Source organism: Nuphar pumila, chromosome 1 (assembly GCF_984573655.1).
Source record: "Nuphar pumila chromosome 1, dmNupPumi1.hap1.1, whole genome shotgun sequence".
In the NCBI taxonomy this organism is placed as follows: domain Eukaryota; kingdom Viridiplantae; phylum Streptophyta; class Magnoliopsida; order Nymphaeales; family Nymphaeaceae; genus Nuphar; species Nuphar pumila.
In genome coordinates this window covers 26,572,064-26,598,798 of record NC_143249.1, presented here as the reverse complement: position 1 = coordinate 26,598,798, position 26,735 = coordinate 26,572,064, and the positions used below count along the sequence as shown (strand labels likewise).

The 26,735-nt window shown below is 37.5% G+C and overlaps 1 protein-coding gene across 2 annotated transcripts in view; it reads right to left on the bottom strand.

The window, feature by feature from the left end:
• Positions 1-1,386: 1,386 nt before the first annotated feature.
• Positions 1,387-26,735, bottom strand: part of LOC149848455 (dihydrolipoyllysine-residue acetyltransferase component 1 of pyruvate dehydrogenase complex, mitochondrial-like) — a 90,505-nt gene continuing 65,156 nt past the window's right edge. For both annotated transcript variants that reach the window (XM_089995546.1, XM_089995554.1), the window contains 5 exons: positions 20,661-20,731; positions 20,529-20,589; positions 2,054-2,114; positions 1,889-1,969; positions 1,387-1,818 (listed from right to left, as the gene is read on the bottom strand). In XM_089995546.1, the coding sequence (XP_089851672.1) occupies positions 1,760-1,818; positions 1,889-1,969; positions 2,054-2,114; positions 20,529-20,589; positions 20,661-20,731 (333 nt within the window). In that variant the 3' untranslated portion in view covers positions 1,387-1,759. The remainder of the gene's footprint in view (positions 1,819-1,888; positions 1,970-2,053; positions 2,115-20,528; positions 20,590-20,660; positions 20,732-26,735) is intronic.

Here is a 26,735-nt window from a genome sequence, read left to right as displayed (position 1 = left end):
TGCCTTGCCACTGCTCGCACTGTCAGCACCACCCTCCACTCAGGTTGTCTACAAACAGTGGTGTCTTAGTAGAATTTCATGAGGTATGACAGACATGAATTTGCAACGTGTAAGCTGAATAATTCGTTAGTAGATACTGGACTTGTCCCTCATCGATTATCAGGTGGGGCTGCATTAGGTAATATATGGAGAAATTGCATCACCAGGATATAGCAAGACTGATATATGTGGTCATGGGTGATGTAAGCAGTCCAAGCACTTTTTGAAGATTTCTGAGGAATTGGGAGGCTAATATATTAATTGATGTAGCATTAGAAAACTGAATCTCATCCTCTTCTCTATGGGGGTGTGATCTTTTCAAATGGCCCCTTGTCAGAATGTCTCTTTCATTTAGTGTGGACAGACTCACCATGGCATTTGCAAAGAAGTGTATAAACTTAGAACACAAACGTATTTGCAGCTTTGACACTATAACAGCACTGGATGCAGCCAAACATTTGCCATCATTGTCCTCAATAATATCATTGTGTCAAAACATGCATATTTTGAGTAAAACAGAGAGGCATGCGACCAAGTTAAAAGTACAGATTAACCTGCTTTGTTGTTTCTCAAGATGCCCACTGTATGACGTGGGTGGTGCTTTCATGCTAACTTTTTGCTTATTGCCTTTATTCTATTTCTAGATCTGATACTTATCAACTTTCAAAACATTCTTGTTTGTCCATCATACGAACAGGCACGAGGACTTGATGTGCTGCCAACCACTATATCCCGCTTCTGCAATGGAGGTGATGATGCAACAGCATATGTATTAGAAACAGTTGTTTATCCGAAGAAATCACACATTGCGCTGCAGGTGTAAGATGGTTCAAGTACCTTTGCCAAAGAGCACGATCAGGTGCAAGGAACAGAACATTAACAACTGTACAATGCTGGAGATCACAAAACATGCATGCAGAAGACGTTATGAAGTTGCAGGCTGATTGTCATCCACAACTTTTGACAGCCACTGATAGAAACAGTGAAGGCATTCTCAAGGTCTCGTGCGAACAGGATGATAAAAGGTGCAACATAGGATGATGAGCAACTTGATTTTGCAATTGACACCTTCCACACCATTGTTAGCACACACTTTAGGAGGCCACTGAAGCCTCCTTTCAACAAACAAGCACGACTAGCTGTTGGCTTTGGGCCCGGGTGGAATGAGCCCCTAGCCATTAAGGAGTTTGGACTGGAGTGATAATATTTGGTAAACACCAGTCAGTGGCAAGAGGCAAGGCAATCACCCACTATTTATTTTCTTGAAAACAAAAGCTTGCAGGCTTCGAATTGGGCCAACCATTTCTCTTTTCACCTCGTATGTGCAAATTGGCTTGCATTTCAAGGTTCCAAGTTAAATATCATTTTTTTTTTATTGCTATAATTGTTCGTTTTATCATAAGTTTCAAAAGAAACATAATTGAGTCAATCCTTTTTTCCTCCCACAGAAGAGCACAACGGAGCAATTATTTGCAGACTCATCAAAATAAAGCTGCATAGAAAATTTCATTTTGGCTCTTTCAGCCAAAAGAACATGAAAAGAGTTCTGGATGCTTAAAAAATGAATTGGAAAAGTCAACACTCATAGTGCTTGCGCAAGAAACAACATGCTGGATGCTGCAACCTTTGCCCCTTAGTTGCCATGGGCCCACCAGAACGCGGTCAATTGACAAAAGTTCTACATGAACGAAACAGGATCTGAGAGGTGATTACCATCCTGTCATAGGATAAGCCTATTTATCTCACTCAAGTTGGATGACAGTGTGGTAAGGAATGTTCCTGCAAAACAAAATCTGTCTTAAAAATCGTGTCCAGAAATTATTGAAAATCAAATGCTGTATGGATGTACCTCCAATGCGACCATCAATGACACAGTGATCTGCAGATAATGTAAACTTTATTTTTGTGACAGCTGCAAGCTTATATGACCCTGAGGAAGGATAGTTGCATAACATGTCACTGATACTTATCATGAGATGCACACCACAGGCTCCAAGTATAAAAACCAACTTACCATCATCGCCAGTCACACAGTCCACAACTTTGTTAGCCCGTCCTACAGCCAAAATGCAGCCCTACATAGCAGAAAAGCAACATTCGTTCTATGCTCTCAGAATAGAAGAGAATTTTTTGCATAGCTCTCTAGAGTAGGGTTCTAGTCTGAATGGAAGATATATTATGACCTCTCTACAAGTGGTACAACACTCATGATGCATCATTAACTGAAACTAATTGCCATTAGAGTGACTATGTATCACTTCTACCATCACATCAACAAAGTAGAAACTTAGAAACAATGAGAAGTAAATAATATAGGGAGAGTAAATACTATATATTATACTTATATATATATATAATATATTTACATACATATTTATTTATTCATATAAATAATATATATAATATAGGGAGAGCCAAACTCAGTTTGACTGCTCCCAACGGCTAGAATTTCTAGCCATTGAAAGCTTTGCTCCCTCTTTAGTTATGATCTCTCTCTCTTTTAATTCTTTACTCCTCTCCCTTGTGTATAAATAGGGGTGTTCTCCCCTTTGTTAAATAAATTATAATTTTTTACTATTATGGATCCCCTTTGTGGGATTTTGTGAGAGTGATCCTTTAGAACACTTTGTGGTTCTCTTTGTGGCTATTGTAAGTGTGTTCCTTGAGAGAACACTTTTGTTGAAGATTGGAGAACCATTGGTTCGTGATTGAAGTTTTCTTGAACCTTTACATGGTATCAGAGCTTGGAAGTGTTAAAACTCATTTGAAGTATCTTCATCAAAAGTGTTGGTGATCTTGCAAACATTCAAGTGGAGCACATTTATAGAGGCAAAGTGGTATTGTCCCAAAGACATAAAACTCCGCCAAAGACAAATAGATGTGGAGCACTTTTATCAATTCATTAACGGTCTAAGGCCGAAATTTGAATCTACAAAGTCTATTCTTCTTCATAGAGAAAAAGTGTTCTCTATTGAAGACACTATAAAAAAGTTGAGTATGAAAGAAAATATATTGAAAAAATATGTAAGCAAAAGTGAAGATGACTCGGTCTTAGCCGTTTCAAGACTGGGAAACTATGTTCGTACATATAAGCTAACTCACTATAAAAGACGAGGAAATGACTATGAAAGAAAGAAAATCATTTGTTACTTTTGTCATGAACCAGGACACACTAAGCCCAATGTCCTAAACCAAAAGGGATATTTGAAAAGAAGGTTGCTTTGGTTGGCTCTCCTCAAGAGTCAAAGGATAAGGACAAGGACATTCTCACACCTCAATAATCATCTATTGGAAGCACATCTCTAGCTCAATTAGTCGAAGACATTCAACCTCTTCTTAGAGGGTCATCTTCCTAAGTTGGGGCCGTAATATCATCTTATTCGAACATGGTAAGATTCTTCGACTTCTTGATTTTGGTGCATCTTTGAACATGACCTCAAAAAATGATATTTTTTCCTAATGCTATAGCAACTCAAGTGTGTTAAAAGTGTTTACAGCTGATGGTACGCCTCTTGAAATCAAATGAATAGAAAGTTTTGAAAATGATCTTTCAAAATTCAAAAAATTTCTCATTTCAAAAATTAGATACATTCTTAAATTAAATTTGAATCTCTTATCTGTGTCTAAAATATTCGATTATGGTTTTAATATCTCCTTCTCTTAGGGAAGCTGATTGGGCAAGGCCATAGAGAGGGAGGTCTCTATTATATGAATTTTTTGGAGATACCGAAAGATGTTTTTTGTTGTAATGTCCAAAAAATGAATTTAAAATTGTGGCATAGAAGATTAAGACATCCCAGTGCATCTAAAATTCAATTTTTTTCAAGTTTAACTTTTTTTTGTAATATTGATAATTTGACTTATGAAGATTTTGTTTTTGGAAAAATGAAAAGATTATCTTTTAAAGATAGAACTTTTATTTCATTTACACAATTTGAGTTGGTTCATTTAGATGTTTGGGGTCCAACACCAATTGTGTCTAAAGGTGAATAAGTTATTTTTGTAAATGACTTTACTAGATATACTTGGATTTACTTCCTTCAACATAAATCTGAAGTATTTTTCCATTTTCAAAGTTTTTATAAGATGGTCAAAAATAAATTTAAAAATAATATTTTTATATTTCCTACTGATTTAGGGGGAGAATTTTTGTCAAAAGAATTTAAAAATTATCTCTACTCACATGACATCACACATCAAAGATCGTGTCCAGACACAGCACAAAAAAATGGCTTAGCTGAGAGAAAACATAAGCACATTATTAAAACTTCAAGGACTTTACTTATTGGTAGCTATGTGTTCAAGGTTTTTTGGGCAAAAGTTGTCTTGACTGTTGTTTATCTTATAAACATAATATCATATTCTTCTTTACACAATATCTCATAGGTGAAAAAACTCTTTAAACTCTCCTCTCATTATTCAGTATTATGAATTTTTTGTTGCAAATGCTTTATTTTTACCAATATGAATGATAACTTTTCTCCTAGAGCTATTCCTTGTGCCTTCTTTGGTTATTCTGATAACCAAAAATGATATAGGTGTTATGATTCTAAAAATAAAAAATTATACATTTCTTGAAATGTTATTTTCTTGAAAAAGAAAATTTCTTTTGATAAAGATCTACCGAAAGAAGTAACCGAGTATTCTTTTTTGTTTGACCTTGTTTCAAAACAAGATATTGACAATTGTGATTGTGAGCATGATTTGAAGAATGTTATTGAATCTAGCGAGTTTGAATCACTTAATGAATTTCCCCACAATGATCAAACTTGTATACAATATTCAAGGCGGAAAAATCAAAACCTTCCATGCACACTTGAAAAGTTTTCTAACCTTAGTAAAGATGAGTTGCAAATTAGGAAATCATCTAGAGTATCAAAACCCCATTAAAATTTGTATCCTATAATTCTTTTTCTTTAAAATATTAAGCATGCATAGCCCTAATTCACTTATATGTACAACCGTCATCTTACGCTGTAACGACCCCAAACTGACCCTCAAAAATTTTGGGATTTTTTTTTTGAAACGAATAAACTATTTTAAAATCTTGAGGAAAGATATCCCAGGGATCTGGGGTACATCACAGATTTAATATACACAACCCAACATACATCCCACACAAAATAAATGAAACCATGAATTTAAATTGAATTGAATTTAATAGAATAGTCCACATTTACGGTCCAAGTTCTTCAAAAACCACAACTATGAAAACTGTCAGAATCTAGTTCACCATATCATAACCCTCGATTCCTCTAGCAAGCTAGTCCCGCCATCACTGTGTCTCAATATCTGAAAAAAGATTTTAAAAATGAGGTAAGAACCGAAGTTCTTGTACGAGACCCTCTCAAAATCCAACAGTGAGGAAATTAGCATAAATCAAATCAAACATTTAGGGATGCATGAATCAATGCAACATGCATGAATGCCCTTTTAATTTTAATTATTAAGTATTGCTTTTGGATGCATGTCCCCATTTAAATGGAACACATTTAAGTTCTCACTTATATAAAACCTGCGGATACTTAAAATAGGCTAAATTCGTAAGGTTTACGGCAGTTCTCAGTGGTATCTTAACATACAATTTGTATTTTATTAACTAGGTCTTACACATGTTCATTGACCAACGTCAAGAATCAACACCTAATGACGGGACAACAAGAAAATCAACATCCGTTGAAGCCACTTTCTTCATATACCAATAACTGTAGTTGAGTCTAACAATACCACTCTCAAGGAAAGTGGTGAAAGTTTTCTACAACCGTGGTTGGGAACACAAACCACTCATCGGGTTCTTGAGAAAAACAATGCACACGACGTTTAGTATCCTCACGGTTTCCCATAACCGTCATCCAAGAGTCTCACCTTTCCAGAGAGCCACCAAGAAAGAAAAATTATTACACTTGTTGGTCTCTTTTACCATTCTTAATCAATCAAGGGTTCTTTATACAAGAACAATTATGCAAATCAACATACATAAAAACTTTTGAGCCTTTGCACTGTCAATTTTAACTATGTAAGTAATTTAAAAGCAATATAAAATAGTTCTTCAATGCATTTAAAAATTTCAAGAGCAACACATGCACCTGGCTTCCAAAGACCGATCAGTGGTTCATACATAACCACTACACAATTTAATAAAATTTAAATGACATTGCAAATTTTGGTGAACATCAATTATACATAGATATACCAATTTGGGTTCATAGTACAACATAAATGCATATTCATGGCAAATGAATGAATGCATATTGTAACAAGCAAATCAAATTTTTACACAACAACTACGCCTTCATCCCAAAACAATTGGGGTTAGCGATATGAACCAAAAAAGAAATTCATTTTGGGTCTTCCACATGAATCCTTTTCCTCCAATCATTTCTATCCAATGCCATGTCCTCGGTGAGGTTCAAAGCATTCACATCCTTTCCTATCATCTCCATCCAAGTCTTCCTAGGCCTACCCCGACCTCTTTTAACTAATATATTTTCCCATTTCTCCAACCTTCTAACTGGAGCAACATTAGGCCTTCGCCGAATATGTCCAAACCACCGTAAACGATTCTCTCTCATCTTATTTTCAATGGGTGCAACGCCTACCTTCTTACGTATCTCCTCATTCCGAATTTTATCTTTTATTGTATTTCCACACATCCATCTAAGCATCCGCATCTCATCTACACTCATTTTTTGAATATGATGTCTCTTGGCAGCCCAACATTCCGTACCATATAGTAAAGTGGGTCTAATAGTCGTCCTATAAAACTTTCCCTTCAACCGCAATGGCATTCTACGATCGCACAGCACTCCAGTTGCACTTTTCCATTTCATCCACCCAACCTTTATCCTATGATTTACATCTCCATCAATTTCTCCATACTTTTGAATGATGGATCCCAAATATTTGAAATAATCATTCACCGGTATTTCTTGCTCACCAAGCTTCACTACACTCCCATCACTACTTTGTTGCTTACTAAACCAACATTCCATCTATTCAGTCTTACTCTTACTCAACTTAAAACCTCTAGCTTCCAATGTCTGTCTCCATAATTCTAACTTAGCATTAACCCCAGCTCTAGACTCATCAATCAAAACAATATCATCAGCAAACAACATACACCACGGTACATTTTCTTGAATTGATCTCGTAAGCTCATCCATCACTATCGCAAATAGGAAAGGGCTTAAAGCAGATCTTTGATGTAACCCAACCGTTATCGGAAAATTGGTTGTCACCCCTCCACAAGTGCGGACATTGGTTACTACTCCTTCATACATATCTTTAATTATACTAATGTACTTGAGAGAAACACCTTTCTTCATCATTGTCCACCAGAGAACGTCCCTAGGTACTCTATCGTATGCCTTCTCTAAATCAATAAAAACTATATGCAAATCTTTGTTCCTCTCTCTATATCTTTCAATAAGTTGTCTAAGAAGATGTATAGCTTCCATAGTTGATCTTCCAGGCATAAAACCAAATTGATTCTCCGATATCATAACAACATTCCTCAACCTAGACTCAATCACCCTCTCCCAAAGTTTCATAGTATGACTCATGAGTTTTATACCACGATAGTTTGTGCAATCTTGTATATCACCCTTATTCTTATATAAAGGCACCAAAGTACTCTTCCTCCACTCATTAGGCATCTTATTTGTTCGCCAAATCATGTTAAAAAGATTTGTCAACCATTCTAAACCTTTCTCTCCCAAGCATTTCCAAGCCTCGATAGGTATACCATCTGGGCCAACTGCCCTTCTTGATTTCATTTTCTTCAAAGCCTCTGCAATTTCTTTCTTTTGAATCTTGCGCATGAAGTCACGATTTATCTCATGAAAAGGAATGGAGAAGCCTCCAAGATCTTGAGCATGACTATCATTAAATAGCTTATCAATAATCTTTCCATCTCTCCTTAATCTCCTCATCTTTGACTAAAACCCTTTGCGTTTCATCTTTGATACATCTAACCATATCCAAATCCCTCGATTTCCTATCTCTCATCTTTGCAAGCCTATAAATATCCTTCTCGCTTTCTTTGGTATCCAACTTGTCATAAACCTCCTGATATACCAAATCAAATTTTTACAGGTCAATCAAAAATCCAAACTTCCATAACTGACCCAAATCAGCCCCTATTACTATCAGGTTCAACTAAATATCCAAACCAGGCCAGTTTCAACACTTTCTAATGAAAGTTAGATTTGATCAGTTTAAATAAAAATATCAGATTGTAGGACTTTCAAGAAAACCAATTTTAAAGACATGCTAAATATGTGTTTTAGTATGCAAGGCCCTTAAGAAAAATCACATTTATTAAACCCCAAAGCTCAACGTCAATATATATATATATATAGACACACACACACACACACACACACACACGCGTAACCAAGAGCTACATGACTTAACTATGCACAGTCCTGGAAACAATACAGACAACATGTACACGTAGTAACACAGTCAGGGTCCTAATTTCAAAACTGCAAAACCAAATCAGAATTTTGATTTCCTAATATTATTAACACCGTAATGGACGCACAGGAAAAACAATCCTCTAACCAAGCCTTAAACCTTAACTCGAGATAATATTGCTTAATTAAACTATGTTTCAAACAACAGGGCAGTTGAACATAGTGGATTTACATTAAATCAAGAAATCATAAAACAAGTATAGGCCCGACAATCCAAACTAACAAGAACAGCAGACGATAGACCTATTTATTTTTTATAGAAGATCCAGTTTAACACCCAGTGAGTCAAATTGACGTACAAGTATATGAACCAACCCAACACATGCTGCATACAACAGAGTTTGTATATAAAATCCAAAAGGGATTTTATAATATAACTCTTAGGAACCTGTCCAAGACAACGGCTGTGATTGTGTAAAAGAGATCTGATTTATGAACACACTCATCCACTAATTGATTGAACTAAAACTAGCGTGAACCTAAGCGCAGATAAAGATATCTATAAGCCCAACGTGAAAACCAATCCAATAACATGCAGATCCAAATTTAACCAATAGATTTAATTTAGACAGAATTAAAATTTCAGCAAAAGAAAATCAGATCCTTTAGGTTCATAAAAACCCAAATTGTTAAGCTGTTACCCGAATCGGTGAAGACAGCCAAAGTTTAAGGAAATTGTAAATCTGTGCATATCTTCACAGATCCAACCCTTTTTCTTAAACCCCTGTTGAATCTGATTTAGGCTAACCCCTGCCTATCAGACCTCAAGAGGAAAGGACCCGTACCTTGTAGCTGATTCGTGAAAAAAAGACACTGATGGAGGAAGATGCTGCTGCTGCTCTCTCTCTCTCTCTCTCTCTCTCTCTCTCTCTCTCTCTCTCTTGATTGAGAGAGAGGCTCACGCCTGATTTATAATATAAGGACTCCCCTAAGGGAAGGACATCCTTATTAGAATTAGAAAGTCTTCTATTTCCTTATGGAAATAAAAGTCTCTTCTAAACAAAACTCTATACATAATATATATATTTTATCTTATTATTATTATTATTATTATTATAATGTATTTTTAAAACTAATTTATCCTATCACATATGGATCATGGATCTCGGCCATCGAGTCCAAGATCCATATTGGAATCCAAGTTAACGTCAACCACTAAATTACATATTATATATATTATTTTAATTCAAAATGGTGAAAATATATATTTATTAATATTCACTAACAACTATATTTATTAAATTAAAAATTAATACGGATTATACGAAATATTACATACACTCATGCTAAAGAACACCCTAAATGGATTGAAGCTATGAAGGTAGAACTTGAAGCCTTGGAGAAGACTCAAACTTAGTCTATTCAAAATCTTTCACCAGAAAATAGACCCATAGGTTGTAGATGGGTATCTATAATAAAAACTAAGAGTGATGGAACTCTTGAGCGATATAAAGCTAGGCTAGTTGCAAAGGGATATTTGAAAAAACATGGCATTGATTACGAAGAAAGCTTTGCAATGGTTCTCTGCATAACCACGGTTAAAGCTCTTATTGCATTAGCTTCGATTAAAAACTGGTCTATATACCAAATGGATGTTAAAAACTCCTTTTTAAATGAAAATCTTATGGAAGAAGTGTACATGGAGGCACCCCCTGGTACGAGTCTTTCTCAAAGAAAGACTGCCTTCAAAAAACATTATATAGGTTAAACCAGACACCCAAAGCCTGATATGATAGATTCAATAAAGTTATGTTTGATATTAGTTTTAGATCTTGTTTGACTGACACTCTTTGTTTGTTAAGGATTTTAATATAAGTATTGTTATTCTGTTAATCTATGTAGATGATATGATAGTCACCGGAGGCGACAAACAGGGAGTTCAATATATCAAAAATATTCTTAAAACTAGTTTTGAAATGACCGATTTAGGTTTTTTGCACTACTTTCTATTAAATTGTATTAATAATTCCTATGTATATATATACATTGTAATACCTACTAGGGGTAAAATAGTCATTTCATATATAACATGCATATCTATTTGGAATATGCCTTTTTATTTTTCTTCTTTTCTTTTTTATTTTGCTTTATTTTATCATAGAAGGGATCCGCCATAGTCGTTGGACCCCTCCAACGGTCATAAAGATGACCGTTGGAGGGGCTCCAACGACTCTATGGGAGCCTCTCCTTGGGTCTCATTTGTATATAAATAAGGGGCTTTGCCTCATGTATTTGTTGAGCTTCTTAAAGCTTTTCTCTATAAAATTTCTTATATTTTTTAGCTCTATTTTTTATTTTATGTTTGTTAATTGCCACTTTGTGACTTATTGTATTCTTGCCCATTAGTGGCCTATTGTTTGTGTGCTTGTGCATTTCTTAGTCACTTTGTGACATTGTCTTTTCTCTTTAGTATTTCATGTCATAGTATCAGAGCCTTGGTTGTGAAAGTACCATTGAAATACTCTTACTCATGTTTGAGTAATTCTTAACTATTACTCTTTTTGTTGCTCTTCATCAAACTCCTCTAAAATGGTCGATAAAGACTCAAAGATCGATCTTTCATTCAAATTGAATGGAACAAATTATAAAATGTGGGCGGCCGCCATGAAAAACAATCTCAAAGGTAAAAAACTTTGAGGTTATGTATGTGAAACCATTCTGGAACCACAATTAAAGCTTACAAAAAAGAGGGAAATGAAGAAAAGGCCTTGAATGAAGAAGAGAAAACCAAAGCTATTCAAGAACACCAATCTAAAGTTGAAGATTGAGAAAGCAAGCATGCCAAAATATTGACATGGTTCATAAACAATGTGGAAATCAAAATATGTGTCAATCTTGCAAAATTCAAGAAAGCAAATGAAACTTGATTTTTTATAAAATGTATGTACACTAAAAAAGACCTTGATAGGAACTTCTTTTTGCAAGAAAAAATAAGAGGAACTAAGCAAGGGGACATGAACATTAGAGACTACTATAGTGCTATATCCCAATTATGGAATGAACTTGCCCTTCTCGAACCACAATGGGAAGGAAGTGCTATTACTATGAGACAAGAGCAAATGGAGAGTGAGAGGTTTTTTCAATTTATTCATGGGCTTCGTTCTGAATTTAAACAACTAAGAGGGTCCCTTCTTCATAGGGCTTCTACCCCTCTTAGTGAAATTTTAGCCAACTTGTATCAAGAAGAAACTTGCTTGGCTTTAAAGAAATATATTGATGAGGTTCATGCGGTATCAAGACCGAGAAACAATATGAGGACATATAAACCGCCTCATTTTTAGAAAAATAACAATGGTGGAGGAAGAAAAATTGTTGTCACCATTGTAATGAACCGGGTCATCTTCAACCGGATTGTCCTAAGCTCAAAAGAAATGTGGCTTCCGTTGGAAAGTGTCCAAACAATTCAAGCGAAAAATCAAAGAGAGATGGAGATATAAAAGACTCAATTGCAGAACTTACCGAAACTCTCCAACAATTCATGAGAATCAATTCTTCCACACCTTCCACCTTCGGTGTCGCAATCTCATCAATTCCAAGTATGTCCCTTTGGATTCTTGATTTCGGTGCCTCTTTCTACATGACTCTGAATGCATCTCTTTTGTCAAAACCGAGTCTCAATTCTTTTAAATCTTTTATTTCTATGGCCGATGAAATATCATTGGATGTTGAATGAATGAGAAACCTTGAAAAAGTTTATGGTAAAAACAAAGAATTTTATGTTTCAAAAATTAGAATCATTCCAAAACTCAATTTAAATCTCTTTTCGGTCTCTCAAATCACCAATTTTGGATGTAGTGTCTTTTTTTTACCAACACATTGCTATGTGAAGGATCTTCAGTCCGAGAAGCGGATTGGGCAAGGCCATAGAAGAGGAGATCTATATTACATAGATTTTTTGTCTTTGTCATCAAAATCTTTTTATAATAATGTTCAATCTAAAGATATTGAGACTTGGCACAAAAGGCTTGGTCATCCTAGTATTTCCAAGTTGTATCTTTTTTTATTTTCAAAAAAAATTTGTAATGAAAAAACATTTACTTGCACTGATTGTATCCTTGGGAAAATGCATTCGCTTCCGTATTCACATGGTAATTTTGTTTCCAAAAGACCATTTAAACTTGTGCATTCTGATGTATGAGGACCGACACATGTTATGTCTAAAGGAGGTTATTCCTATTATGTTGTCTTTATTGATGATTTTACTAGATATGCATGGGTGCATTTTATTAAAAACAAATCCGATGTCTTCTCTAATTTTAAAGAATTTCACGTTCTTATTCAAAATCAATTTCAAAACATAGATATTTTTAGATCTGATTCCAGAAAAGAATACATGTCAAAAGAATTTCAAAACTATCTTAAACTAAACGACATTGTACATCAAAGATCTTGTCCAAAAACTCCTCAACAAAATGGTTTTGCCAAGAGGAAACATAGGCATCTCATCGAAACAACAAGGACTCTTCTTGTTTTTAAAAATGTTCCAAATTTTTTTGGGCCGAAGCTATTCTTACCGCATAAATTGTATGCCTTCTTCTTTAAAAAATATTTTTTCTTTTGAGAAATTGTTCAAAATATCTTCGGATTTTAAAAGATGGAAAGTTTTTTGTTGTAAGTGCTTTGTTCTTTTTCAAGGACAAGATAAATTATCACCAAAGCTCTTGAACGTGCTTTTACTGGCTATGATGAAAATAAAAAAGGTTATAGATGTTATGATATATAAAACAATAAACTTTATGTCTCAAGAAATGTAACATTTCTCGAAGAACAAAATGGTTTTAAAATTCAAAAATCTAAAGAAGAGATTGATTATTCTTTTCTATTTGACTTATTACCTAGAACTAAGTCCAAAAGTGATTTAATTTGTGATCATACTTATAATGACAATTCACATCAAAATGATGATTTGTCACATCTAATTGTTGATTCTCACGATGAGGATTCTAATAATATGCATGTATATACTCGACGTGAGGGGAATGAACATCAAAGTGCTTTCGATATATACTCTCAAGACGTCTCCTTAGAAGATCAAGTTGAAGAAACCCAACTTAGGCGATCCTCTAGGAATAGTAGACCTCCTCAAAAATTTGTGTCATATGATTCATTTTTCCATCATATAAAACTTGTCTAATGATGATACATTTTTATCATGAGCCTTCCAATTTTAAAGAGGCTAAGCAACATCCACATTGGATTGATGTTATGAGACTAAAACTAGAAGCTCTTAACAAGGTCAACACGTGGACCATTGTAAGTCAACCGTTAGGAAAAAAGGCTATTGGATGTAGATGTAAAATCCCATTTAAAAAAAAAAAAAAATCTGTTTGGACCCGGGCCCCTTTTTATTTTAGGGTTTTCAAAAGTAAAAACCCGAGCAGTCGGGCGCCGCAACCCCCCTTCTCCCCCTTCGTTCTGGGCTGGATAAGGAAACCCATCGAGGGTTTCCCCTTTCGGGTGCCCCCTGCGCCTTTAAGAGAAAGGATGGAGGGCGAGGGGGGGGATCACGCCTCCCTCTTCTCTTCTCCTCCCTCTCGCAGCCCTCGCCCCCCTTCCACGCCGGTCTCCTCCCTGCTGCGCACGTCGCCGACGCCGGCCACCGCCTCCCAGGTTAGTACTCTTCTCTTCTCCTCCCTCTTCTCCTCCTCACCCCCTCCCTGTCACCTCGCCGGGAGGCCGGCAGGCGGCTCACAGCCACTGCCGCGGCCTCCCACCGCCTCCCTATGTCGCCAGGGCCCCGACAGGTGGCCTACGCGGCCCCTGTCGTCCCCGTCTCCCTCTGTGATTCGCCGGAGTGTCGGCAGGGAACCGGTGGCCCCTGCGGCACCCCTTTTTGCTGCCACCTTGTGGCTTTCGGCAGGGGCTGGCCCCCTGCCGTCTGGTGCTGTCGGCAGGGGTGGCCCCTTGCCGACCTGTGTTGTCGGCAGGGGCTCAGCCCCTGCCACATCGTGCTGTCGGCAGGGGTTGGCCCCTGCCGACCTGTGCTTTCGGCAGGGGCTGGGCCCCCCTGCCGTCTGGTGCTGTCGGCAGGGGTGGCCCCTTGCCGACCTGTGTTGTCGGCAGGGGCTCAGCCCCTGCCACTTCGTGCGGTCGGCAGGGGTGGCCCTTGCCGACCTGTGCTTTCGGCAGGGGCTGGGCCCCCCTGCCGTCTGGTGCTGTCGGCAAGGGTGGCCCTTGCCGACCTGTGTTGTCGGCAGGGGCTCAGCCCCTGCCATCCATGTGCTTCTGGCAGGGGTTGGCCCCCTGCCATCCTTATGCTTCAGGCAGGGGCTGGCCCCCTGCCATCTATTGCTGTCGGCAGGGGCTCAGCCCCTGCCACTGTGTGCTGTTGGCAGGGGTTGAGCCCCTGCCACTTCTTGCTGTCGGCCGGGGCTCAGCCCCTGCCACTGTGTGCTGTTGGCAGGGGCTCAACCCCTGCCACTTGGTGGCTGTCGGCAGGGGTTGGCCCCCTGCCGCTACGCTATGTTTAGGCAGGGGCTTGTCCCCGCCGCTTGTCTGTTTTCGGCCAGCAGGGGCACACCCCTGCTGCCTCTCTTTTCCTATAGGCAGGTCTGTCTTTCTTTTTCTCCGCATTATTATTAACATAGCACTGTTGCAGACCTCGCATCGGACCCCCGCTCTGGCTCCGCGGCCCGAGCCTCGTATCATCTACACACGTAGACGCGCGCAGTTGCACGACATCCCGAGGTAGGGGAAAGTCGCACGAATAGTATGTATGAACAAAATAAAATAAGACTTCTGAGATAGAATAATTATTTTGCATATTTGCGACTCTGAAGAAATATTTGTTGATCCATGTTTTACTCTTTGTGATTCTTTTATTTCATAATATAAATCCTCTAGGTAGACTCATTCTAGAAAGAATCAAGTAGTTTACTTGTCATGCCTGTTTACGTGTACGAGTGCTTAACTCATAATTGTCTATTATGCATGCTTATTCCTTTGAAACTGCATACTTGAGATAGACCTTGTGAAGAGATTCAAAACCACTGCAATTGCCATTATAACCGAACCTTAAGGCAGGTACAATATGAATTTTATGTAAGATCATAGAGGGTATTGAAGGGTGAAATCTATACTTTACCGAATTTAATAATATCGGCCTCCACAAGCCAATTGCTCAGAAAAGCAAATCATGTCATGTAGGAAACAAAAGAATCATAAACCTTTATGTTGCCCTCTCATCGTAGTTGTACCTCTAGGAAGGTACGATCGTACTTTTGGACAAGTACGTCTCATGTGGGTTACGATGGTGGGATGATGAGGTTGAGGCAACCTCGATGAATGCTATTAGCAAAATGCTGAGATCACATAAAATGGTGACTATTTCGCCTTCACAGGCAAGATGCTCGAGTGGGTCTAATGGACCAGAGCATGTAGGATGGGACGGCGGTTAAGAAACCCCCGTCGTACCCATCCGATCTTCACGGTTCATCAAGGGAGAGGATGGATGGTACAAAGACTCCGATGGACAGGTTGTTAACAACCACCCCACGAGCAAAAGACTCGGTTTTCCCCAGTCATCGGAGTTAGGGGAATTGGGATTTCCATAAATTATCCTAGGTGGTAACTCCCAGGCACTTCTGCAGAAGTTGGATGCATCCATGGGCCACGAATGCCTTTGGGGATTTACTCTCTTGGTCACTGATCGTCCCCTTAGGAGCGGACTCAGTCAGCCATCCGAGTTAATGAAAACACCTGACATAATAAACCCCCGGATCGGTCTCGGCTGTTTCTACGTTTCGCGTCTGTGCGGACCCACAGGCCAATTAATATCAGAACTTAAAGAATATATTCAGGAATAGATATAGATGACTGAGGCTTACACTGCTTCTCTTTGCACTTATTACATTTGCTAGAATAGACTACAACTGCTTTAATTGCTTAAATATCATAACTGCTTATCTCATGAATGTCCTGTTTTATTTTTATTCTACTTATCTGTTTCGTGCACCTACTGGTTTGTTATAAAACTGACCCATTTCATGGGCAGGTGAGGAGTAGGACTTTACTGGCAGTCGATGGTGTGATGCAACGTGGATCAAGATTCATTTTCTTTCTGCTGGCGGCTTGGCTCTGGGACTTTTTGGAGTTTTTCTTAGATTTATTGAACTTTGGAATAAAAGGCTCATTTTGTAATAAACTGCAGATTTTAATTGATTGCCTTATTTCTTAAATTTCTTTAAGATGTTGTACATGTGAATGATGGTTTTTCAGCTAACGTACCCAGGATTGTTGACTTGTGTTCCTTTCTAAATGTCTTCCGCTGTTGTTTTTAAATATTAAACTTTAAATCTTTGAAAGGTTTTTCGATGAGGTTTTCGAAATCACAAGTCGAAATTTTGGGGCGTTACAGTAGATGAGTGTATAAGGTCAAAACTAAGAGCGATGAAACATTAGAAAGATACAAAGCTAGGTTAGTTGCTGAAGGATACGCCCAAAAATATGGAATCGATTATGAGGAAACTTTTGCCCTGGTAGCTAGGATGACTAGTGTACAAACCTTGATAGCTTTAGCATCTATTAAAGAATGGCCTATCTATCAACTAGATGTTAAAAATGTTTTTTTAAATGAAAATCTTTGTAAAGAAGTGTTTATAGATCCTTTGCCGAGTCTTGAGATTGGTAAATGAAACATTCTCAAACTTAATAAAGCTCTTTATGGTCTCAAACAAGCTCCAAAAGGAGCTTGGTATGATCTTTTTATCAAAGTCATTCTTGTTAATGGTTTTCTCTCTTGTTATACTGATACTGCTTTATTTGTTAAGACTACAGAAGATCACATAACTATCTTATTGTTATATGTTGATGATATGATCATTACTGAAAATGATAAAAAAGACATTGAGCTTATTAAAAATATTCTCAAAGAAAATTTTGATATGTCTGACCTTGGTTTTCTAAGGTATTTTTTAGGGATTGAAGTTGCATATTCTCTTAGGGAGTATGTTCTATTTCAGATGAAGCTTGCATCAGACATTATTGCTCGATCTGGATTAACTGACGAAAAAAAAGTGGAGACTCTATAAGTAATCAATGCCAAGATGAGAACTAATGATGAAACTCCTTTAGCAAATCTCACTCCTTATCATTAGCTGATTGGTTCACTAACATATTTGTTTATTATCAGGCTAGATATTAGTCATGTTGTTCACAGTGCAAGCTGAATTCATATTGCTCCTACTTCGATTCACATGGTGGTGGTTATGAAAATTATCAAATATTTAAAGGAAACCATAACAAAAGGACTATTCTTATCCTCCTCTTCATCTCCTAATTTACTTGCTTATATTGACTCTGATTGGGGGGTAACCCCGATTATCATATTTCTACAATAGGTTATCGTGTTTTTCTTGGAGAGTTATTAATTTCTTAGAGATGTAAGAAACAACAGAAAGTATCTCTTTCTTCCACAGAGGCGAAGTACAGAGCGATGACCACCACTACCACTGAACTTGTCTGGTTGAGAAGTTTGCTCAAAGATATGGGTATCATTTTTTCTACTCCTTCGAAGTTGTGTTGCGACGACAAAAGTATTATTTATATTATTAGCAACCACACCTTCCATAAACAAACAAAGCACATAGAGATGGATTACAACTATGTTCGAGATGAATTCTTACAAGGTACCATTCAACTACCCTATGTTACTTCACAGTAACAGCTAGCGGACTTCTTCAGCAAAGCATTGCCATCGCCTTGCTTCTACTTTCTCCTCAACAAATTCTCGGTGATCTCACTGTGTGTTTGAGGGGGGGGGGGGTGTTAAATTGTATTAATAATTCCTATATATATCTAGATATATATAGAGAGAGAGAGACATATATATTAAATATATATGTCTATGTATCTATCTATATATATATATATATATATTGTAATACCCACTAGGGGTAAAATAGTCATTTCAAATGTAACACAAATATCCATTTGGAATATGCCTTTTCCTTTTTCTTCTTTTTTCTTTTTTGTTTTGCTTTATTGTATCATAGGAAGGGTCTACCATAGAGTCATTGGACCCCTCCAATGGTGATAAATATGACCGTCGGAGGGCCTCCAACGACTCTATGGGAGCCCCTCCTTGGGTCCCATTTGTGTATAAATAAGGAGCTTTGCCCCATGTATTTGTTGAGCTTCTTGAAACTTTTCTCTATAAAATTTCTTATATTTTTTAGCTCTCTTTTTTATTTTATGTCTGTTAATTGCCACTTTGCGGCTTATTGTATTCTTGCCCATTAGTGGCCTATTGCTTGTGTGTTTGTGTATTTCCTAGTCACTTTGTGACATTGTCTTTTCTCTTTAGTATTTCATGACACTTTCTAGTAATAGAAGTTGCTTATTCCCTTAGAGGATATTTATTATCTCAGTCTAAGTTTGTTTTTTATATTATTCTAAGGTCTGAAATATCAGATGATAAGAAAGTTGATACTCCTAAAGTAACAAATGTTAAGATAAAAATTGATGATGGGGAGCCTCTGGATGATCCAACTCCTTATAGACAACTTATTGGAGTTCTTTCTTACCTAACTATCACTAGGCCTGATATAGCACATGTACACACAACCAATCAATTTCAGCATGCTCCCATATCTATTCACATGAGAGCTGTTTTGCGTATTATTAGATATCTTAAAAAGTCTCTTTCTGGAGGCTTGTTTATGTCTTTCTCTTCTGCACTAGATTTACTTGCATATACAGATGCAGATTGGAGAGGTGATCCAAACAATAGACACTCAAACACAGGTTTTTGTGTTTTCATAGGTAAACTGTTGATCTCATGGAGGTGCAAAAAGCAACAAAAGGTCTTTATTTTCTCGATTAAAGCCGAGTACTGGGTTATGACTACTACCACAATGGAGGTACTGTGGTTGAGAAGACTATTGGCTGATACGAGAACCAAGATTCTAGGAGCTTCAAAAATGTACTACAAAAACAAGAGTGCTATCTACATTGCCAACAACACTTTTCATAAAAGAATGAAGCGCATCAAAATGGATTGTCATTATGTTCGAGAGAAATACCTTCAAAGAACTATCGATCTGACTTATATTACATCAGAGTACTAGTTGGCAGACTTTTTTACCAAACCACTCTATGCTCCTAGGTTTCTCACTTCCTTCTAGGCAAACTTTCGGTTATCCTATCATAAGTTTGAGGGGGAGTGTTAAATTGTGTATATATATATATATGTATAATATATATATATATATATATATTATATATATTTATTTATTCATATAAATAATATATGTAATATAGGGAGAGTCAAACTAAGTTTGATTGCTCCTAGTGACTAGAATTTCTAGCAATTGGGAGCTTTGCTCCCTCTTTAGTTATGATCTCCCTCTCTTTTAATCCTTTACTCATGTCCCTTGTGTATAAATAAGGGTGTTCTCCTCTTTGTTTTGTAAGCCTTTTGGCACACTCTGTTAAATAAATTATATCTTTTACTATTGTGTATCCCTTTTGTAGGGTTTGTGAGAGTGATCCTTCAGAATACTTTGTGGTTGTTGTGTGTTTCTTCAGAGAACACTTTTGTTGAAGATTAGAGAACCTTTGGTTCGTGATTGAAGTCTTCTTGAATCTTTACAGCCCATGTAGAATCATGCTACAGACACAAAATTAACAATAGAATTTACATGGTTTGGTCAATTCACTTGAAGCTATTACAAGTTATCTATTTAGATATCAACACGAGAACTCGTTTAGCTAGACTCAGTTAATCTTTGGAGAAGTTAGAATGGTGTTAATATTTTAACCCACAGTGGCTGTAAATCCAAATGGCTGAATGCCAAATCAATCCATTTTGTTAAAGCAAAACAGAGTTGAATGCCTGCTTCTCTTTCCTTTTGAATCATACACGCTAGTGAATGAACTTCTGAGGGGCCCCTAGCCACTTCCATTAAGTCAGCCATTAATGTTTTACAAAAGTGTCCACCAGTGGTAAAGCTCTTATTGGTAGTGAATTTTAATCTATGCTAATACTTGAAGGACAGCAGAGGTCTTAGATACCTGTGGGGGGTTAATGATAGCACAGAAATGATCCACAGGAAACATTCCCAGGTTTGAAATGCTGCATCAAATAGAGAAGCTTGATAAGAAAACAACAAAAATTTGAAATTCTTCTGATCACTCAAGACCTACCTGAATGTTCCACCTTGAAACTGGGCAGGTGCAAGCTTCCCAGTCCGTGCTTTTTCAGCAAGTTCCTTTATCTTTCACAACCAAAACAAAAACAAAAGTTCAGAAGCATAAGAACTCATCATGTACTCAATAACAAATGGAAACAACGGTTTTGAAAAAAAAACCACTTAATCAGAGTAACAAGGACACAGAATTTCAGGGTCATGTAGGTGAAAAAGATCATTCAAGATCGTAGAGTTAGCACCAGATCAGGACAATTGACAACCTAGAAAAGTTTCCACCTGGATCCTAAATCAAGTTTCTTTCCTTCTATTCTTTCAATAAGATCAATTATTTGTACGTCCTGATTAATCTGGTCTTATCAGGCCAAAGAGTGTAATGAAGTGCCAAATGAGAGAGGCGAAATCTCCAAGAGAGAGCACGGAAGCACGCACATACACAAGAGGCCACTAATGGGCAAAATAAACCACAAAAAGTGGTCAACCACACAAAGAGGTAAAAAATTTTATTTCACTCATGAAATGCTTCATAAGAAGCTTGAAGAATACATAGGGCCAGGACCCTTATTTATACACAGCAAGGGACCCAAGGAAGGGCTCCCATAGAGTCGTTGGAGCCCCTCTAATGGTCATATTTATGACCGTTGGAGGGGTCCAAAGACTCTATGTGGACCCCTCTCAAACAATAAAAAAAAAAGGAAAAACTAAAAAGTAAAAAAGGAAAAAGAATAAAAGGAAAAAAGAAAAGAAAGCATATCTAGGATATGCGTGTACAAGTGAAATGACAGAATTACCGCTATCGGGTATTACAAAATAAATATATATATTTATATATGTAGATAGACACATAGACATATATATGATAATATATATGTCTATGTGTCGTAATCTATATATATATATATATATATATATATATATATATATATATATATACATCATATTTTAACTGTAATAACCACGATTTTTTTTAAACTTATGTGATTTGGGCCTGGGATCCAAGTCGCGGATCCGGGACCCATAAAGGGGTCTTTATATATGTATTTATCTCGTAAAACATATATGTACTTACATAAGTGCAAAAATTTTAATTAGGCAATTTATTCAAGAGATAACTATGTATATAATGTATATATGGGCTTGGGATCCACATTTCGGATCCAATACCCAGATAGGATCCATATGGATATAGGTAAAATACCCTATATATTCGTATACATGATTAAATATATATAAAAATATATATTATATGAGTATTTTTAGGGGATCCACGATTGGATCCATTTGGATCCAATCCGTGGATCCAAACCAAGTGGGAGGCAAGGGTCCGGTCGGGTTTGGATCCCGAGCCGCAGGTTGCAGACCCGGACCCGGCCCTCTCGTTAACAAAAAAAAAATAATTTAAAAGCAAGAAAAACTCTTGGACCCGGGTCGGACCCGACCTGGATCCGTAACCCGATAGGGTTTTTAAAACCCTATATCGGGCTGCAGGGTTTTAAAGAAGGGGAAAAGCAAGAATCGTGCCTAGGGCACGATTCCTGCTGTTACCAGAAAGGAAGGAAGGGGGGTCGGCTGGCGTAACCGATCCCCACCCATCTCGGCAAGAGGGGGGGGGGGGGGGGGCGATAAAAGGGAGGTGGAAGAGGAGGTCTCACCCTCTTCCCTCGTCTCCCTCGTTTCTCTCTTCCCTCGTCTCTCTCTCTCTCGTGTGGGCGTGCATTGGGGAGGTGAAGGTCGCCGGAACGCTGCAGCCACCAGCAGCCCTTCTCCTGTCCTTTCCCTTGGGTGCGGCAACCACCGACGCCAGCCCTAGCTGTTGTTCCCAGCTAACAAGGCCATAAACGACCTCATTCTCTCACGGCAGCAACCCCAAACATCAATTCAAAGGTACAGGGTTCTCTCTTGCTTCGGATGAGGATGCGAATATGAGTTTGATTTCATGTGGTATTTCTGAGAAAAACCCATGGGAAAAGGGCAAAAATCTAGCTATCTACTCTCAAATGCATGGATGGGGTTTTTGTAAGGCTTGGGTTCACGGTGGTATTTTAGATTTTATGAGCCTAGCAACAAAGATTTTCTGTGTAGGTCATTTCTACTCCAAACAGAATTCTATTACATAGAAAATATAAGTTATTAGGTGTTTGTTCTTGATTACTTTGGGTTTTCAGAAATATCATGTTGAAGGACACTCGAATTATGTTGCTTTGTTTGTGTAAGCATGAATCATGGATGAAACTTTGATTATGCTTGTGTTCTTGTTCTAAGCATATGAATAATACTCATGCAGGAAGCATACCCATCTAGGAGAGAAATCAAAACTTTAGGTTCATGCATGCTGAATATGCATACTATGTGAGGTTGCAGCATGTTTCAACTTCCAGTATTTCTCATATGTTCATAAACATGCGCTGGCCTGCTGATAACAGGCCCCAACTCTTCTTTTGTGCTACACGGCCCAGCCGAGTGGGGGAAACAGTGTGTTATGTCACGGTGAGTCTAGTACGAGAGCTATTATGGGTGCATGTTCATATTTACTGTTAAACCAGAATTTTCTTTTTGAGTTTTCTTTTTGTTATATTAGAACATGTACTGGTGCAGGTTTGGGTCAATTCATCCTTTTAGGACCCCTAGGAAATTTTAATGTCAAGGGGCATACCTTGTGTTTCTGTATGCTAACGGATCAGTTCTGGGCTGGCACAACAACCATGTATGTAGTGCAGATGAGGCCTGCCAGGGGTCGGTTGGCAAGGTCATCCTGATCCCAGCAAGTGGGCTCGGCAGGGCTGTTTTCTGTTTTTTTTAAATATATATATATATATATATATATATATATATATATATATATATATATATATATATATATATATATATATATATATATATATATATATATATATATATATATAAACCTTAGATGCTTCTAAAATGCGGTGCATATCTGCTATTTGCATAGGCAGGCATTAATAGTTTTCTCTAAAGAGATTGTTGAAAGAATACCAAAAACTTGTTAGGTTTAAAAGATGCTTTTGACATTACTGATTTAAATTCTCCTATGTATATATACTCAGGTTTAATCACCCAATTGATTTTTTTTAATAGCCACACATGTTTATAAGGTGATAAAACACATTGTCATGCAAAGCTTATTAGGTATACCCTACGTAATTAGTGGAACAGAAACGTTTATGGGTGCTGCCATGATTTAGTTAGTTATGTAACTGTTTTCTGTTTGCCATGGTATAAGCTGTTTCTAATGCTTTAACTGAATGTTTCATGTTAAGTTAAAGTTTTGAGATAAGTTTGGTTTTTTTTTATGCATGAGTTTGCATGGAATTAATGTGATTATATGTAGAACATTGCATGAGTGTTCACGTAATTGAAAGCATGCATATGACATGAATAGATGCATGAAATGAAATCATGTATGACATGAATACCTGTATTGAGAAAAAAAGCTTGCACTTAATGTGGGTGCGTGAATTTATGCTTATGGAATTATTGTTTCATGCACAATTTGCATACATGAATGCGCATTGGAAAGCATGGGAAAAGAATGCATAGTGGCATGTGATTGAGGATTTTTGCTTATGAATGCAATAAGGATCAAATGGGATCATCAGGGGCTGGGTGAGCCTCGAGAACCAGTCGTTCTCTGTTTAGTGATTTTGATGCATTACAACAAATCAAATGTGATATTATTGTTTTACCGCACTGTTATATGTTGTCACGGGTTGTGGTCCCGTGAAAAGCTTAGCATGTTGATGTGCAAGCTTATGTTATTAATTCTACATGTAAATTTGCAAATGTAAAAGAGATGAATTAATAACCAGATCAAAGAAAATAAAGAACAGTGTAATTCACTTTCTCCTTGATGTCCCTGCTTTGGCGTGGGAATCTTGGATGTTGCGGTTTGAGGAAAACCGTGAGGATACAAAAACTCCGTGTGTGTTGTTGCCCCTGAACCCGATATTGAAGTTCTTCTCCTGACCACGGTTTTAGGGAGAGTCCGTCACTATTCCTGGGGGTGGTGTGTTTTGACACAGTTGTTGTTGTTTGATATACCAATAAAGTGGCGCCAGTGGATGTTGTTTTCCATGGTGTCCCCGACTTTGGATGTTGTTTTCCAAGGTTCCGATGGATGGTGTTGTTTCCTGATATCGGTCGAGGGCTAAGTTTGGAACCCGGTAATAAAATACAAATTGTGTGTGAAGCTACCCCGGGAACCCTACTTGACCTCGGGGATTGTACCTGTTTGGTGTATCCGCGGGCAATGGTAAATTAAAAAGAGGAATTTAAAGATTGTGTGTATTTAATAGGACATGCATATGGAAAGAGGGGGAGCTTAAATGAAAGATAATAAGGGTTCATGCATCGCACATAAATCATACATATTCTTGTTATGCATTAGTTCATGCATGTTTACCTGTTCACATGGTTATTATATGTTGATCATTGGAGGATGTTGATCTCTGTTGCATTTAATTTCCTTATTGATTAAGTTGTGATCAATGTTAATTAGTGTTCCCTTATGTTCAATTCTGCATGAATGGTTAATTGTCTTATGAATTGATTATAACCGTATTCCTCAAAATATTACATGGATTTTATTTATGTTATTTTTCTTATTTGATTCATTAGGGAAACCTGTACGCAAAATTCTTCGGATTTCTGACCCTCTCATTTTATTGGTTTTTCCCAGACACAGGTGATCAGTGAAGTTGACTCACTTCTGCGGGGATACGAGGGTCGCGTTTACTTCAGACGACTTCACTTACGGACAGAGTGGCTCTACTTGTGTTTTCTTTTAGTTCTTCTTATTTCCTGCAATTTGTTATTTCACTTTTGACATTGAGTATGACTCTTATTGATTCATTAATAAAAGAGTTCAGTTGGTTGGTTACGAATGATAAATGTAAGTTGGTTTGTGGTGTGGTTATCCAACTGAAATTGGAACTGTAGGGACCCCAGGTCTCTGGGAAGTTTTCCGCAACTCTTAGAAAAAAAAATATTTCCGCAATTTTTCAAAGGTATGAGTTGGGGTCGTTACATTAACACCCCCCCTCAAACACACGGTGAAATCACTGAGAGTTTGCTAAGGAGGAAGTAGAAGCGAGGCGATGGCAAAGCTTTGGTGAAGAAGTCCGCCAACTGATATTCGGTAGGAACATATGGGAGTTGAATGGTGCCTCGTAAGAACTCATCACGAACATAATGACAGTCCATCTCAATGTGCTTTGTTCGTTCATGAAAGGTGTGATTGCTAGCAATATAGATAGAGCTCTTGCTGTCGCAACAAAGCTTTGAAGGAGTTGAGAATGAGACACCCATATCTTTAAGCAAGCTTCTTAACCATACAATCTCAGTTGTGGTAGTGGCCATCGCACGATATTCTGCTTCGGTAGACAAGAGAGAGACTTTAGGCTGCTTCTTACACCTACAGGAGATGAGTGACTCACCAAGAAACACACAATAACCTGTGGTAGAAATATGATCATCGGGGTTACCCCCCAATCGAAGTCAGTATATGCAAGTAAAGTAAGAGGTGAAGAAGAGGATAAGAATACTCCCTTAGTTATGGAATTTTTTAAGTATCTGATAATCCTCATTACTGCTGCCATGTGAATAGTAGAAGGAGCAGTCTGAAACTGGCTTGCACTATGAACTGCATGTGAAATGTCGGGCCTGGTGATAGATAAATAAGTTAGAGGTCCAATCAATTGACGGGAAGGCGTGGGGTCTGCTAAAGGAGTGCCATCACTGGCTCTCATCTTGGCATTGATCACTTCTAGAGTCTTCACCCTTTTGTCATCTGTCAGCCCAGACCTAACAATAATGTCAGAGGCAAGCTTCATCTGAGATAGGACATACCCCTTGGGGGAGTATGCAACTTCAATTCCTAAGAAATACCTTAGAAAACCCAGGTCAGACATATCAAAATTTTCTTAAGAATATTTTTAATAAGGTCAATATCTTTCTTATCATTACCTGTGATAATCATGTCATCAACATATAACAACAAAATTGTTATGTATTCATTAGAAGATTTAACAAACAAAGCAGTATCTGTGTAACATGA